The sequence below is a fragment of the Ixodes scapularis genome, unplaced genomic scaffold, assembly GCF_016920785.2.
Source record: "Ixodes scapularis isolate PalLabHiFi unplaced genomic scaffold, ASM1692078v2 PGA_scaffold2__306_contigs__length_199485367, whole genome shotgun sequence".
Taxonomy (NCBI): Eukaryota; Metazoa; Arthropoda; class Arachnida; order Ixodida; family Ixodidae; genus Ixodes; species Ixodes scapularis.
This window is the reverse complement of record NW_024609857.1, coordinates 31,644,091-31,657,567: the sequence shown is the minus strand read 5'-3', so window position 1 is coordinate 31,657,567 and position 13,477 is coordinate 31,644,091. Positions and strand designations below refer to the sequence as shown.

The 13,477-nt window shown below is 49.5% G+C and overlaps 1 protein-coding gene across 1 annotated transcript; it reads left to right on the top strand.

The window, feature by feature from the left end:
* Positions 1 to 2,684: 2,684 nt before the first annotated feature.
* LOC115329007 (putative nuclease HARBI1) lies at positions 2,685 to 10,669 on the top strand. The gene is made up of 5 exons (XM_042291339.1): positions 2,685 to 2,784; positions 8,061 to 8,173; positions 9,533 to 9,674; positions 10,040 to 10,380; positions 10,481 to 10,669. The coding sequence occupies exons 1-5, from the start codon at positions 2,685 to 2,687 to the stop codon at positions 10,667 to 10,669; spliced, it is 885 nt and encodes a 294-aa protein (XP_042147273.1).
* The last annotated feature ends 2,808 nt before the right edge of the window (positions 10,670 to 13,477 follow it).

Here is a 13,477-nt window from a genome sequence, read left to right as displayed (position 1 = left end):
GCAGTGTACAACACTAACCTTGAATACAATTCTAAAACAAAACGCCCATGTCTTCGCGTTACATCTGTCATACTGTGAACTTTCTATACTTCAGCAGGGAGGCACTCACTTGATTGAATGACGTTTTAGTGAACGCCCACGTTTCACCGAATGACACTTTAGCGAATAGTCGGACGCCGCCAAGGGGCGTTTTCGGGTGGGCCAAATGGGTTCACACTTTTGTAGTGAGCCGCCGCAGAATGTCGCCGCGAAGCGGCGTAAGCGCAGCGCTGCGGATGGGTTAACGCGCGCCCCCGTTATTCGCTAAAACGTCGATTCGCTCAAATGTCGCTGTTCGCTAAAACGTCATTCGCTCATGTGATATGGACCCATCGTAAACAATACGATTGAGAAGTGACTCACGAGGCATGGTACTACGCCCGGTCGGCCGAGCCGTAAACTCCGAGTCTTGACCGTTTATTGAAGACGGCGTTGGCAGAGGGTTGGTCGGCTGGGCCTTGATGTCGTGATGTAACGGGGTGACCACCAAAAGGATGAAAATCCAGGTGACAACGACCGCCCCCAGCAACATCGCTACAGTTGTCTCCGGGAACGTACGAACTGTGCTCAGAGACATTTCCCACAGACCGATCTCGACTGCTGACTCTGAAAGCTCCTCGGTGGCATCCTCCTTGCCTCCTGGTGCTTTCTGGGGCCTCCTTTCGCTTTCCTCGAGCTTCTGCTGGACCCTTTGTTGTTCTATGAAACCCTTGGCAGCGCTGGACGCAACCCTATTGGCAGAAATCTTCCTCCACGTAGTCTCATCTGCAGAATGCTCTTTCAACAACACGGCCATAGTCTTCTCCGCAGATGCCAAGGACTTCTTCGCAGAGGCCAAGGGCTTCTCCGCAGAGGCCAGGGTTTTATCCGCAGAAACCGATGGCTTATCCGCAGATACCGTGGGCCTCGCAAAGGCCCGCAGCAGCTGCTCGCTCAGTCTGCTAACGTTCGCGAGTATGTGAGGTTCGGGCCCCAAGCCGTTCTGCGTTGTTTCGGCTAGAAACCCGTGGACGATGGCGTCTAGTTCCTCTTTTTTTGGTGCATAGCGGCTTGGCCTTCGGAGCGAAGCACCGGCCTCAGAAGAGAGTTTGCCCTCCATCTTCTCTGGCGCCGATGACAGGACTGTAGCAGAGGCACGCTCGGTGACTCCGAGCACTGGCGGGAAGGACAGAGGCCAGGGCCAGGGTCCCCCCACCTGTCCCCCTACAGATTCTTCGGAGGAACGTCTGGTCGCCGTAGCTTCGTCGTCTTCGGTACAGCGGTCGCGCCAAAATCCGCCGCATAGCGAACACCCAGACCCGGCGCTAGGTGGCGACTCCGAAGGTTGTTTCTTCACTGAACCGGGCGTGACTGGCTTCGCTAGCGAAATACGCTCCCCTTCCGAGGACACCTGTCTTGCCGTTCGTAGCGTGGCTTTTCGACGTCCCGGAGTCCCTTCCAGAGAAGATTCCATAGCTGTCGGCATCGTTTTCACACCGATTCGGGGGGAGGTCGACCAACACAGTGACCGATAGCCTACGGATGTACGTCTGGTAACCGCAGCTTCGTCGTCTCCGGTAGAGCGGGCGCGTCGAAATCCGTCGCTTAGCGAACACATAGACTCAGAGCTAAGCAGAGACTCTGAAGGTTGTTTCTTCATTGAACCGGGTGTGACTTGCTTCTCTGGCGGAATACGCCCAAACGATTTCTTTACAGCTGAACGTCGTGCGGACATGGGGCGAACTTCATCGGCAAGCACAGAACTTGTTGGCGCCCAAGGCACGGCTCTTGCAATCTCTTCGGAAAAAGCGGCACTGTGCTTTAGCGACTCGTCTTCCGAGCTGTCTGGAACCTTAGCAACCAGCGCCATAGATGCCCTCCGCACCTCCGCGCTGGCGTAGGCCGCGCGTCGTAAGAGCTGCCGCGCCAAGCGGTCCCGTTGATGCTGCTCTTGCTCCGTCGAATAGTGCAGCGGCCTGACTGCTTGCGAGGCAATCCGTAGATTCTCAGCCAGTGTGGCCGCCCAGTGGATGTAGCCTATGTCCACGCTTGGCGTTCCGCGGGGGCCCGATGGTAGGAATTCAAGAGCGCCAGCTTACTCAAGATCAGGCGCTTCGTCGTCCTGCCAGCGATCTGCGCGATCCTGCGATGTGTCGTGGTCCCGTGACCCAACGTCCGTCATATGCGAAGGCAGCGACCCTGGGTGTTCGCTGTCGCGTTCCTGAAGCGTAGGCAAGGAATACGAGCTATATATGTCCTGACCCCGAAGGCTTCTGGGGCCAATGGACACAGACACCGCTTCAGGGGATCGGGCGCTCGCCAAGATTTCGGACACCCCTTTGTCTGAGAGAAATGTGAAGTCGACCCCAGGCATGCCTGTGACCACGTTGTCGGGAAAAGTCTCGATGGAACTACCCAGCCTTTTTGTGACCCGGGCTGCAGTGGACTTTTGTTGCGCGAGGGTGGAACGCTGAGAGAGGTCTCTCTTCGAAACAGAAATCAGGACACCCGAAAACGGCTCCAGAGTAGGTACTGGAGCATGTTCGAATGAAACAGAACTGGCCGCTGGTGTCGTACCTGTACCCGCAGCCTCCATAACCGAGGTTGGGACTACGCTTGTTGATACACGTGCCACGCTGGGAGTTCCAGCGGGTGTTCCAGTGACGATGGTGGTGGCAGCTGAAGTAGCTGGAGTGCCGGCTACGGTGGTGATCGGGGCGATGATTGTAGAGGTGGTTGTAATACCGGTTGCTCTGGTAACAGGGAGTTTGGCGCCAACAGAAACCTCAGGAGTAACCGCAGCGACATCAGTAAGGACAACATCAGGAGCGGCGTCGGCCCGAAACGCAGACGAAGTTGTTGGCTGGATACCTGCTGGCTCAGAACTGTCACCTTTGAACATGCCCTTAAAACTGTCCACAAGAGAGAAAAGGGAGGCTGCCGTACCGGCAGCCTCCTTTTCTTCAGTGTCTGCTGCAACAATAGGAGGAGACGTTGATAAGGCTTCATTTGAGTAAAAGCTCGCTTTAGAACGTTCCTTCTTTTTCTTCTTAGCCACGGCTTCAATGTCTGTTGCAGCAAGAGATTTAGGAAGAGAAGCTGATGAGGCTTCGATTGAGTAAGGACCCTTTTTAGAACGCCGCTTTTTTTTCTTCTTAGCCACGACCTCGTTGTCTGTTGCAACGAATAGCTTAGAAGGAGACATTGATGAAGCTTGAGTTGAATAAGGGCCCTCTTTAGAACGGCCTTTTTTGCTCTTCTTCGCCACGACCTCAGTGCCTGTTGTAACGAGAGACTTAGGAGGAGACTTAGGAGGAGACTTAGGAGGAGACTTAGGAGGAGACTTAGGAGGAGACTTAGGAGGAGACTTTGATGAGGCTTCAGTTGAGTGAGGACTCTCCTTAAGAAGCGCCTTTTTTTTCTTCCTAGCCTCCTTCCGTGCCTTCTTCTCTGCCTTTCTGCGCAATTTCTCAGCCTTTTTATCTAATTTGTCACTCATTGATGGGACAATAGGGATCAATGATTGCTGCTCACCAAACCTCCCCAAATCGGGCTGGTCTTCGGGGGTCAATTTGTTCTCATTTCTTTTTTTATCTTTTTTTCTCTTTTTCTTCTTTTCTCTCTTTTCGTTCTCCTCTTTGTTTCCTTCCTCCTCCTTTTTGTCTGCTTCGGTGTCCTTTCCACTCACCTCAGCATTGCTGCCTTCCTTCGATATCTTTTTGGACGCGCTTTTGAGACTTTTTTTCTTGTCGAGCGCTGTCTTGCTCTTCCTGCGCTTCTGGTCGCGCAAGATTTGACTTTCGGAGCCAAGAGCAAAGGGTCCGCCGAGCTTCTTCATTTGCCTTACGGTCGCGCAGTGCAGTCGCTGCTGAAGAGTCCTTGCTGGCTAAGCTCAGAAACTGTCTGGAGCAGAACTGCCTGTCTTGACTGCAAGCCCAAGTGCCAAATTGTTAAGGGAGAGAAACTGAGTAGTGCCCCGGCCAAAACCAGAAGGAACAGTGTTCAAAGGCTGTCAGCGAGCCACTGGACCATATCCTCGTGCGCATGCCTCCGTTGTGACTCATGGCCGTCCTCTTTTCTTTTTAGAACTGGCATTGTCAGCAAAGAAACAAAAAAGCTGATGTGCCCGGTGGCCGAGAGGGATCGTTGGCCAAGTGGGCCGGCGCACACCAATCTTTTTTTTTTTTTTTTTTTTTTTAATAAAACACAATTTTTAAAGTTTTTTTTTTTTTTTTCTTTTTCATCACTCGGAGCACGTGGAGCGAAAACTCGCACTGCAGATCCTAGGGATACTGGGTTCAATCCCCACCCCTGCCCGGTTCGATCTGGACGAGCATCGTACCGGCGTGAGGTGGTGTATCACTACTGCGTGGTGCACGTTAAAGACCCCAGGCTAGCGGTTGTACTGCACTGGCTAAATTGCCTATACAACTGAGACACCAGGCACCCACTAAAGCAGACACGCCAATTTTTAAAGGCTGATGTGCTTGCGCAAAACGATACTCGCGCCCCCCTCTTGCCCGAAAGCAAATGGGAGTTAAACCAGTTAAAACGTGTTTAAGCTTACAAAGGACAGCATTGTTGGTCGTTTTGCTTTCCACAATGCAAGCGCACTGTGTCGTCAATTCCTGCAGTAAATAATTTTACGAGAAAGGAAGCGCCCGTATTGTTTTTAGATTTTTTTTCGGTTAAACATGAGTACTATACTCTGTTTCACACTTAGCGTGCAACGCTGTCAAAGCTACTGGCGCGAGCATGGGGCTTGATCTCGTTGATCATTTCAGTGCACGAGTTCTCGCGCAAACAAAACCTTAGATGAAGCCACGCGCTCGCGCCAGTAGCTTTGACAGCGCTGCACGCTAAGTATGAAACAGAGTATATAGAGTCACGCTGGCGTGAGCGGGTATGTCGCTTCCTCTTCTTCCTACCTCTAAGCCGCCGTGCGTCATCTACGGTCGCACGTTGACAGCCATGCATCTCGACGATGCAAGCCTGTTTCTGGCTGATCTGTACTGTCCTTATTATATGTTTGTTGTTGTTGTTTTTTTCCTGCAGGTTGTGCTGTATCGTTCCACATGCGTGGAACTTCAGCAAAGCGGTAAATATGAAGTCGCATGCATCCATAATCAATCGATAAATACGTTTTTTTTTCTCAAGTACTATTATATAAAAGACGATAAAAAACTATAGTTTTTTTTTTTTTTTTTTAATATGTGGATGATTGCAGTCCCCTTTCAAGCTTTACGTTGTGACACCTACAGAAATATGAAGCCCTTCGAAAAGTGAAGTCATTTTTTACGTTACTATTTAAATACTATAATCACCCTCGATGACAATTACAAGCATGCTGAAGTGGTTTCCATGGAAACATGTGCTCCCTCAAAAAAAAAAAAAATACGTCAAGAATAATAAATCAAGCATATTTTACTTTTTCTTTTGTCTTGACTTTTCCAGCTGATTAAATGGCTAACACATTTTATTGTGATTAAAGCATCACTCGAATAATTTGAGGGTTGATCGATGATTGGCATAGTCCTGATACGTCCTGATATACGTGAGGTTAGGGCGGAGAGTTTCGGAAAGTCAAGTCGAGCCCTCATCAGTAAAAGAGTGTCGCAGTGGCTGATGCTGTCTGATGAGTCATGGTGCGAGTCGTTTGGTTGAAGTTGCGGTAAAATAGTATTTATCACTCCCTAACGTTCATGACTGAATAAACTTACCTTAGTTTTTTCTAGCTGGAACATGGGCCACGTGGCCAAGCGCGTTGGGGTTGGCAAGGTAGAAGACGCGTGCTGAGCTCCAGGCATTGTTAGAGTCGGGCTCTTCTCATCGTCGCAGTGATTGGACACGAGCCACTACCCGAGTGGTACTGATAAGCAAACATTACCGTTTCTTTCAGTTTCGCCTATCGCAAATTTGACTTTAGAAAAGAAAATTCTTATTTATGGGCAGCAACACTAACTGCATGAAGACAATTTTAGCCACGTTTTTCCGCACGTTTCCTACATCCTATGTCAGGGGTCTCAAACACGCGGCCCGTGAGCCGCATACGGCCCGCGGCTTGCTGGGATGCGGTCCTCGAGTAACCTGCTGCGATCCGTTGTTCCCATGTCTCGAGCGCTAGAAATAGCATGCGCCATATTAATCTAATGTCATTAGTTCATTTCTGTTCCATACGTAGCATTGCTCTTATAACATGTTCACATTGTTCTGTTTTAATTTTTGCTTCCCAGTTTTTTGTCACCTCAACTGCAAGCTACGAGTTTTTAATTCTCGCCCTCGGAAACATCACCATAAAAAATCGATTATTTTATCAGACTGCTTCTATAAAAATTGTCAGGAAGGCAATAACCGTCGTATGAAGAAATATTTTTTTTCAGACATCTTTAAATTTGAATAATTATCGATATGAATGAGCGACGGGAACCACAGTGTACGTATTCTTCTGTTCTATAAATAATTGCAGCATAATTGCGAGGCGGTGTCATTCTAATTATTGTTGTCACATCATGTAAGCCTAAAGTAGTCCTCAAAACGAATTAAACCTGCAGATGTCGCAAGCTAGAACGTGAAGTCCCTTCTCCATAACTCCTCCCCCCCCCCCCCCCCCCCCCTCCCCTCATCCCCGCTGTCTTCCACTGGCTCTCGACGTCTCGGGGGTGTGGAATATATCACTCCCGCACTCAATTGAGTTTGAGGCCTTTGACCTGTGTCTATGCTGGGGAGCAAACTCAATCATGAAGATAACTCAATCGGGCGCTGATTGGCCGCCCGCTTAGTCACGTGAGGTGACGTCACAATGCGCTTTTTTCCCTATGAAGTTGGAGCTATGCTCCCGAAATGATGCAGTTGGCGGTGACGTCAAAATGTCGTCACGATTCAGTTTGGCGGTGCAGATAACTTTGTAGTCGAGGTGGCAGTCGAAGTCAAACTCCATCGGAAAGATGGCGACCCTAACGTTTGGGTCGTTGCTTCTAACAGCACAAGCCGATCGAGTTTTTCGCGAGCATCGCAACGCTTTTGATATGTCAGAGGTAAGGTTTGTAAGAGAGTATCGCCTTACCAAAGGGGCAGCTCTTTGGCTCTGCGACAAACTTCGCAACAAGCTTGAGCGGCGATACGGTAGGCCTCACGATATCACGGTGGAGCAGCAGGTGCTCGTCGCTCTCAGATTCTACGCCGCTGGCGGGTTTCAAGGCACAGTTGCGAGCGACGAGCATATTGCTGTTCACCAGTGTACGGTGTGCCGTGTCTTAGTGGACGTGACAGAAGCCATCATCGACTGCCTCGGCACAAGCTGGCTGCGGTTCCCGCACACCCGTGAGGAGAAAGCCGAAGCGAAGAAGAAGTTCTTTCGACGCTGCAAATTCAGCGGTGTGATTGGTAAATACCTTTAAACTTATCAGAACGGTAGCGTGCTTACATAGCGAGGGCCTGTTCACACAGTATGGTTTACTTACGTTTGGCCGTAAGTCCCCGGGATGTGCGATCTTTGCCCGCGGCACGAATGTCCCTTGGGAATGTAGTCGATCGTGGTTCAACTAGGGTGCCTTCATGTCCGCTTTGCTCAGATGAAGGCACCCCAGGTCCAACGGAAATGTGTGGACGAGCCTTAAGAATAGGGCATCTTTTTCAGTCTGTTTGCTCAAGAGCTCCACCTTGAGCTGAAAGTAGAAGCGGCCGCCTTCAGCGCGAGATCGTTGTATTCTGTCGGGCTTTGACTGCGCGTACGATTGGGGAAAACACTCTTTTCTGCCCATCCCAATGAACACCCAACCAGCAACATCATTACCAATGTTTGTACAGCAATTTTTAGTTCACATGCTACAGGCTGTGTTGCGGTTACCAGTCGCTCCAAGATATGAGAACTTACTGATATGATTGCGCATGCATCCTCTGAGAAAGGCTTTTGCAACTAAAAATTAATTGTGCTTGCTATAGAATGGCACCAGCACTGTTACCTGAACCTGTGGTTGTGCATTTCTAAAGTGAACCCTTATGACATCGTTAATGAGGGTGTCAAAACAATTTTTGTGTTGCAGGGTGCATCGATGGCACACAGATTGCTATTCGGGCTCCTTCAGAAGGCGATCCAAGATTCTCGAAGGCTGCGTACTGGTGCCGGAAGAATTACTATGCGCTCAATGCTATGGTGGTAAGTATGTTAGTTTCCTTTCAAGGTGTGCACTGAACGTAAACATTGTTCTCGTGCAGGCATGACAGTCCGACCCGAGAGCTCTTGCAGTGCTTGTCTAATCCATGAAATGCATTAGAATATTGTAACCACGGTATTATTGATCCTTGTGGCTACATTAACACTGGTCCTCAGAACTATGTCAGCAAGCTTTGCAAAAGATAGACTGAAAACATTAGTCCGCTTCTGTCCTCGAAATTACATTGCAGCAAAGCTTCTGGCTCAATGCGAAGTGCAAATAGTCTGCTTCTTGCATAGGAGTTGCAGTGATGTCAGAATGACGCCGAGCTCCGATTCGCTTTGATTGAAAGGATAATGGGTAGACCTCAATGCTTGATGCCTGGAGGTCTAGCCACTATTTTGTTTTCTTTTATCAGCCAGTAAGAGCTTGGCATTCTGACATCATCAAAACCCCTGTGCAACAAGCAGACTAACTTGCGCTCCGCATAGTTTTGTGTGCAAGTATAACGGGGTATCGGTGGCCGAGTGGGCTAGTGCACAGCTCGGAGCCCCACGCAGTGGGGCTCCAAGCTGGTCCCTGTTAGCCTGAGGTCTTTAACGTGCACCACGCAGTGGTGCACGTTAAAGGCCTAAGGCTAGCGGTTGTACTGCACAGGCTAAATTGCTCATCTACTGCGAGTGACTCGTCGCAACTTTGAAATGGCTGACATACTACACGCCATATAAATATCCACGCCACCACAATTATTATGTGCAAGCATATATGTAGCATCACGCATGTCTTGACGTCGCACTGCAGAGGTAGCGTTACATACTCAATGGCACATACGCAGACGCCTCAACGCTCACAAAACAAGTTCCTACTCATGCGCAATGCCCGCACCTTGTGTGGACGAAGTCTGCCTGCTTGTAAACAGCGTGTTGGTCTACACTTATGTCGCAGTTTGTCTGTATGCCATTAGAGGGTGCGCCATATGCAAACTCATAATTAGCTTGAAGCAAATTGCAGGAGCACGTGGTTGCACGTCTCCATCTGTAATTTGAAGACATGTGAAGGCGAACCTGGCAGAACAGTTGCAATGCATGCTGTTCATTTTCTGCCCAGCGAAAGAGCTCAAGTATATTTTCTTGCACTTTTCAACGATAGAACCCTACCTCATGTCAAGTAGAGTTCTTAAATCCAGTCTGACTAAAAATTGGTATCATGAAACAATGCTCAATCAGTTGTGAAGTAGTATGGGTCGGTCATGTTTAGTTCGGGCAAGGAAAGAGCACCATGAGAGATGGTGTTGATAAATCCAAATGCAATGGTAGCTGAATAATCCATGAATATGAAATACTGCATTTTCGTTTTTGCAGGTCTGCGACGCAGATCTTCGTATCCTGAACTTTGACGCAACTTTCCCGGGGTCCGTCCATGACTCTTTTGTGTGGCGGGCATCTCTTCTAAGAGAACAGTTTGCGCAAGGGAGACTAGCCGAAGAGAACGAGTGCCTGCTGGGTAAGTAGTTTTCATATTTTTACATCCTTTAAATGTGTTGGTAGTTCTGTAATAATTCTACAGGTTCAGAACTAGTTCATTAATCAACTCTCTATTAGCTTAAAACATTAGTTTCCAACATTTTGTTTTCTCAATCTCCACTGTAGGTCGACAAATATTGTGGCAGTATGTTGCCTGACCACCTAAATCTCACTGGCTACAGGCCACCAGCAAGCCACTAATACTTGGTGAAAGGCAGGAACAACATCTCAGACTTGCAGCTTTTACAGTTAGTTTGTCTTAAGAATAGACAAATATAGCATAGGTGTGCTTTTAAACTTGTTGCCGAACATCTACGGAAAGTCCCGTTACGTCTTTGTGTGCAGGCGACAGCGGCTACCCCTTGGAGCCATGGCTCCTGACCCCAATTCCTGGGAACCCCACTGGACATTCAGAGGCAGAGTTTAATAAGAAACATCGCTCAACACGCTCCACTGTGGAGCGTTGCATAGGCATGCTGAAGAACAGATTCAGGTGTTTGCAGAGGTACCGGGCTCTACATTATGATCCGGACAGGGCATGTAACATTGCTACCGCATGCGCCATTTTGCATAACGTGTGCTTGTTTTGCACAATCCCGGAACCTGCACCCGAGCCCTATGTGTCCTCAGAGTCAGAGTCTGATGAGGGTGTGGAGTCCGACGACAGCGGTACACAAATCAGGACCGTAAGAGACCGAGGCCAAGCGATGCGGCGGCGAAAAGTTAGAGAGGTGGCTGCTTCTACTCGCCAACCACGTCCGACCGGTCGCCCCGCTCACCGAGGAGGCCCCGCTCACCGAGGAGGCCCCGCTCACCGAGGAGGCCCCGCTCACCGAGGTGGTCCCCCTCACCGAGGTGGCCCCACTCACCGAGGTCGACCCACTCACCGAGGTCGACCCACTCACCGAAGTCGCCCCGCTCACTGAGGTCGTTTTTTGCATGCAATGTAAATTGAGACTCTCGCCTTCGAGATAGTCATACTTTGTTGAAACAAGCCTCCCGGCCACCTTTGAAACTATTTTTTTTTGTCATTTCTTCTGTTTCCTGCATGTCAAGTTTTTCCGCTCCTTAACTGCAATCATGATGTCGATAGAATCTCACAAATGGAAGCCACATTATTTTTCTTTTGTTGCGTGCCAATGTGTTTAAATCTTATAATGCTTTTAGTACCTAAGTGATACTGGAATTCTACTAGAATAGATTGCTGTGTGTGGCGGTGGCCGAGTGGGCACCGCACCCAGTTGCAAGGCAGGAATCCCGGGTTCCCACCCTGGAACCGGATGCATTTTATTAACCTGTAAAATCCCTTGTTCTAGAAAATTATTGAGCAATGCTGTTACGTATTAATTCCAGAGCAGAATGTTCTAAACTGGATGTTCCGGAAAAGCAAGGGCCTATAAAAGGGGCTCCTTATTGCCGTAAGCAGGCAGTGTATCGCCACACAACAATTATGTGTTTGTCGTGGTAAAGGGTCTGTCGGGCTCCTTCACAGCAGAATGAATAAATTATTGAAGAAAGCAAAAACTGCCCGATTTTTTTTTTATTGCTGTGGCTGGAGGTTACGTACACCCATGAGGTGGAGCACAAGCGTAGTCAACGAGGACGCCTGCTGGGCACTGGAGGCCGCTAGTGCTTGCACAGCCTGTAGAGAAAGCATGAGAAAAAGTATATCAGTAGCAAAATATACATTCCTGAACAGCAGTTGTTTGCAGTTCGAAGAATTAAAGCATTGGCTAGAGTGTTCCAGTGTTGTGAAGAGCTTGGAACACTTCCTTTCTTAGAGTAGCACTCCTAGTTAATTTCAATAAGTCAAAATCGAATTTTGGGGTTTTACGTGCCAAACCAATGACGGGCATGTGGCACGCCCCAGCAGATGACTGGGGACTAATTTCGACCACCTGGGGATCTCTTGACGTGCAACCGAAAGCTCGGTTATATGGTGCCTTCTCCGCAATAAGCCTCTATCAGATTGCGGGCACCTCGGCCGAGATTCGAACCCGCCACATGGGAATCCATAGGCCGGTGCTCTCGCCTCGGGATTAATTTCAATAAGTTGTACTTCACTTGAAGCAAATTACAGCATCATGTTGCACTTTACTAAACCTGTTAACTGGGGAGCTTCCATACAATCACCGAACTCTTACACACCGGCCAAACATTGCAGTGTTTGCACAGTACAAGGCTTTCTATTGGAAAAAGGCTTCTGCACTGCTGCATTGGGAATAACAAGGGCATGTAGCCAGAAAACACCAGCAGTTTATGTGATTATTGGTACAATCCAGGCATGTTTGTGCTCTGGATTTCCAAATACTGCACACAACCCACGAGACATGACCGACTCTCGGCATGTCTCGTGCCGAGAGACCACAAGGACTTCTTCAAATCTTGATTCAGTCATCTGTTAACAGAATGTCACCTAATTTTTGTTTTGCCCTATAAAGTTGTCAAATCTCATTACCTAAGAACAAGCAAGGATGAACAACCTTGGCTTAAGAGCATTAGTTAATACCACATAATACGACACTTTTATTTTCACAGCTTTCAAAACTAAATACGTACTGATGTTAGCCCGCGTAATGCTTCGGCAGCACCTCTCTGGAGCACCAGCATCTCGTCATGGGATGCCAGCAGACGTTCCTGGATGGCCAGCTGCTGCTCCTGGGCCCTCAGCAGACCCTGCTGCGTGGCCAGCAGTTCCTTCTGGACTGCCAATTGCTCCTGCTGTGCTGTCAGGAGGTCGCGGGCTGTGCACTCTGTGCCAGACCGGGGCCTAACATTCCGGGGTGGCAGAGTATCTGATAACACCATGAAGCGCATAGTTAGTGGTATACCTGATGCCAGCATGCTGAGCCTTGCTCTGTCACTGACATTCTTTTATTTGTCCCACACTTACCACATGGTGGTGGCGGAGAAGCCACCCGTGCGGATGCTGGCGGTGAATCTGGCCCCGCATCTGGCACAGCCGGTGAGGGGGCCTGTACAAGTCAACGAAACCAGAGTTTACACATACAGAGGCACAGCCACCTTCCCGGATAATGACTTATAGCTGCAGCCGAGGCTGCTGCAATATGGCAGTTTCAGTACCTAATACATCTCTTGGTTTCTTCACAATTCAGGTATCAGCAGTGGTTTATCTGATCTACAACAGCTGCACCATGATAGGGGACACGTTTAAAACGTAGAGCAGCACAATCGCGCTAGTTCAGTTTTATACCTTTGTGCACAATGAGCTAAATACCGCATGCTGGAGGAGTTAACATTGCGTCTGCGGGTACTCACCGCCGCTGCAGCCGAGGTATCATCCAGAGGTGCGGGTGCGTCGCAACCCACGCGCCTTCCGCCGCACCCTCGTGAGGAGTCTGTTCCCACGAGGGCCAAGATTTTTTCTTCCTCGGCGTTGAGCGGCGGCACTTGGTTGGCACCCCCACCGGTCTGTCGCGCGGAGGTGGTGGCATCCCGGTCTCTACCCCTTGCCGCGTACACTCTTGAATTCCAATAACCTTTCCATTCGGCCCGGGTTTTCACGGCCGGGCCTTGGGCGTTGAGGTCGCTTACCGCGACGTCCCATAGAACTTTTCTCTCGTCCTGAGTCAGGGGACTATCTGTGGCAGCCCTTACAAGGGCTGGGTTTGCCGACAGATAGTCCCACAAGATCTCGAATTGACGAGCCGAGACCCGAGGGCCGAGGGTACGTCCCTTTTTGGTTTGTCCGGCCATCCTACGCGACTGTGCCACAACACTACAGAAGGCTCCACGGCTCCACGACGTTGATTCTTCACTCGG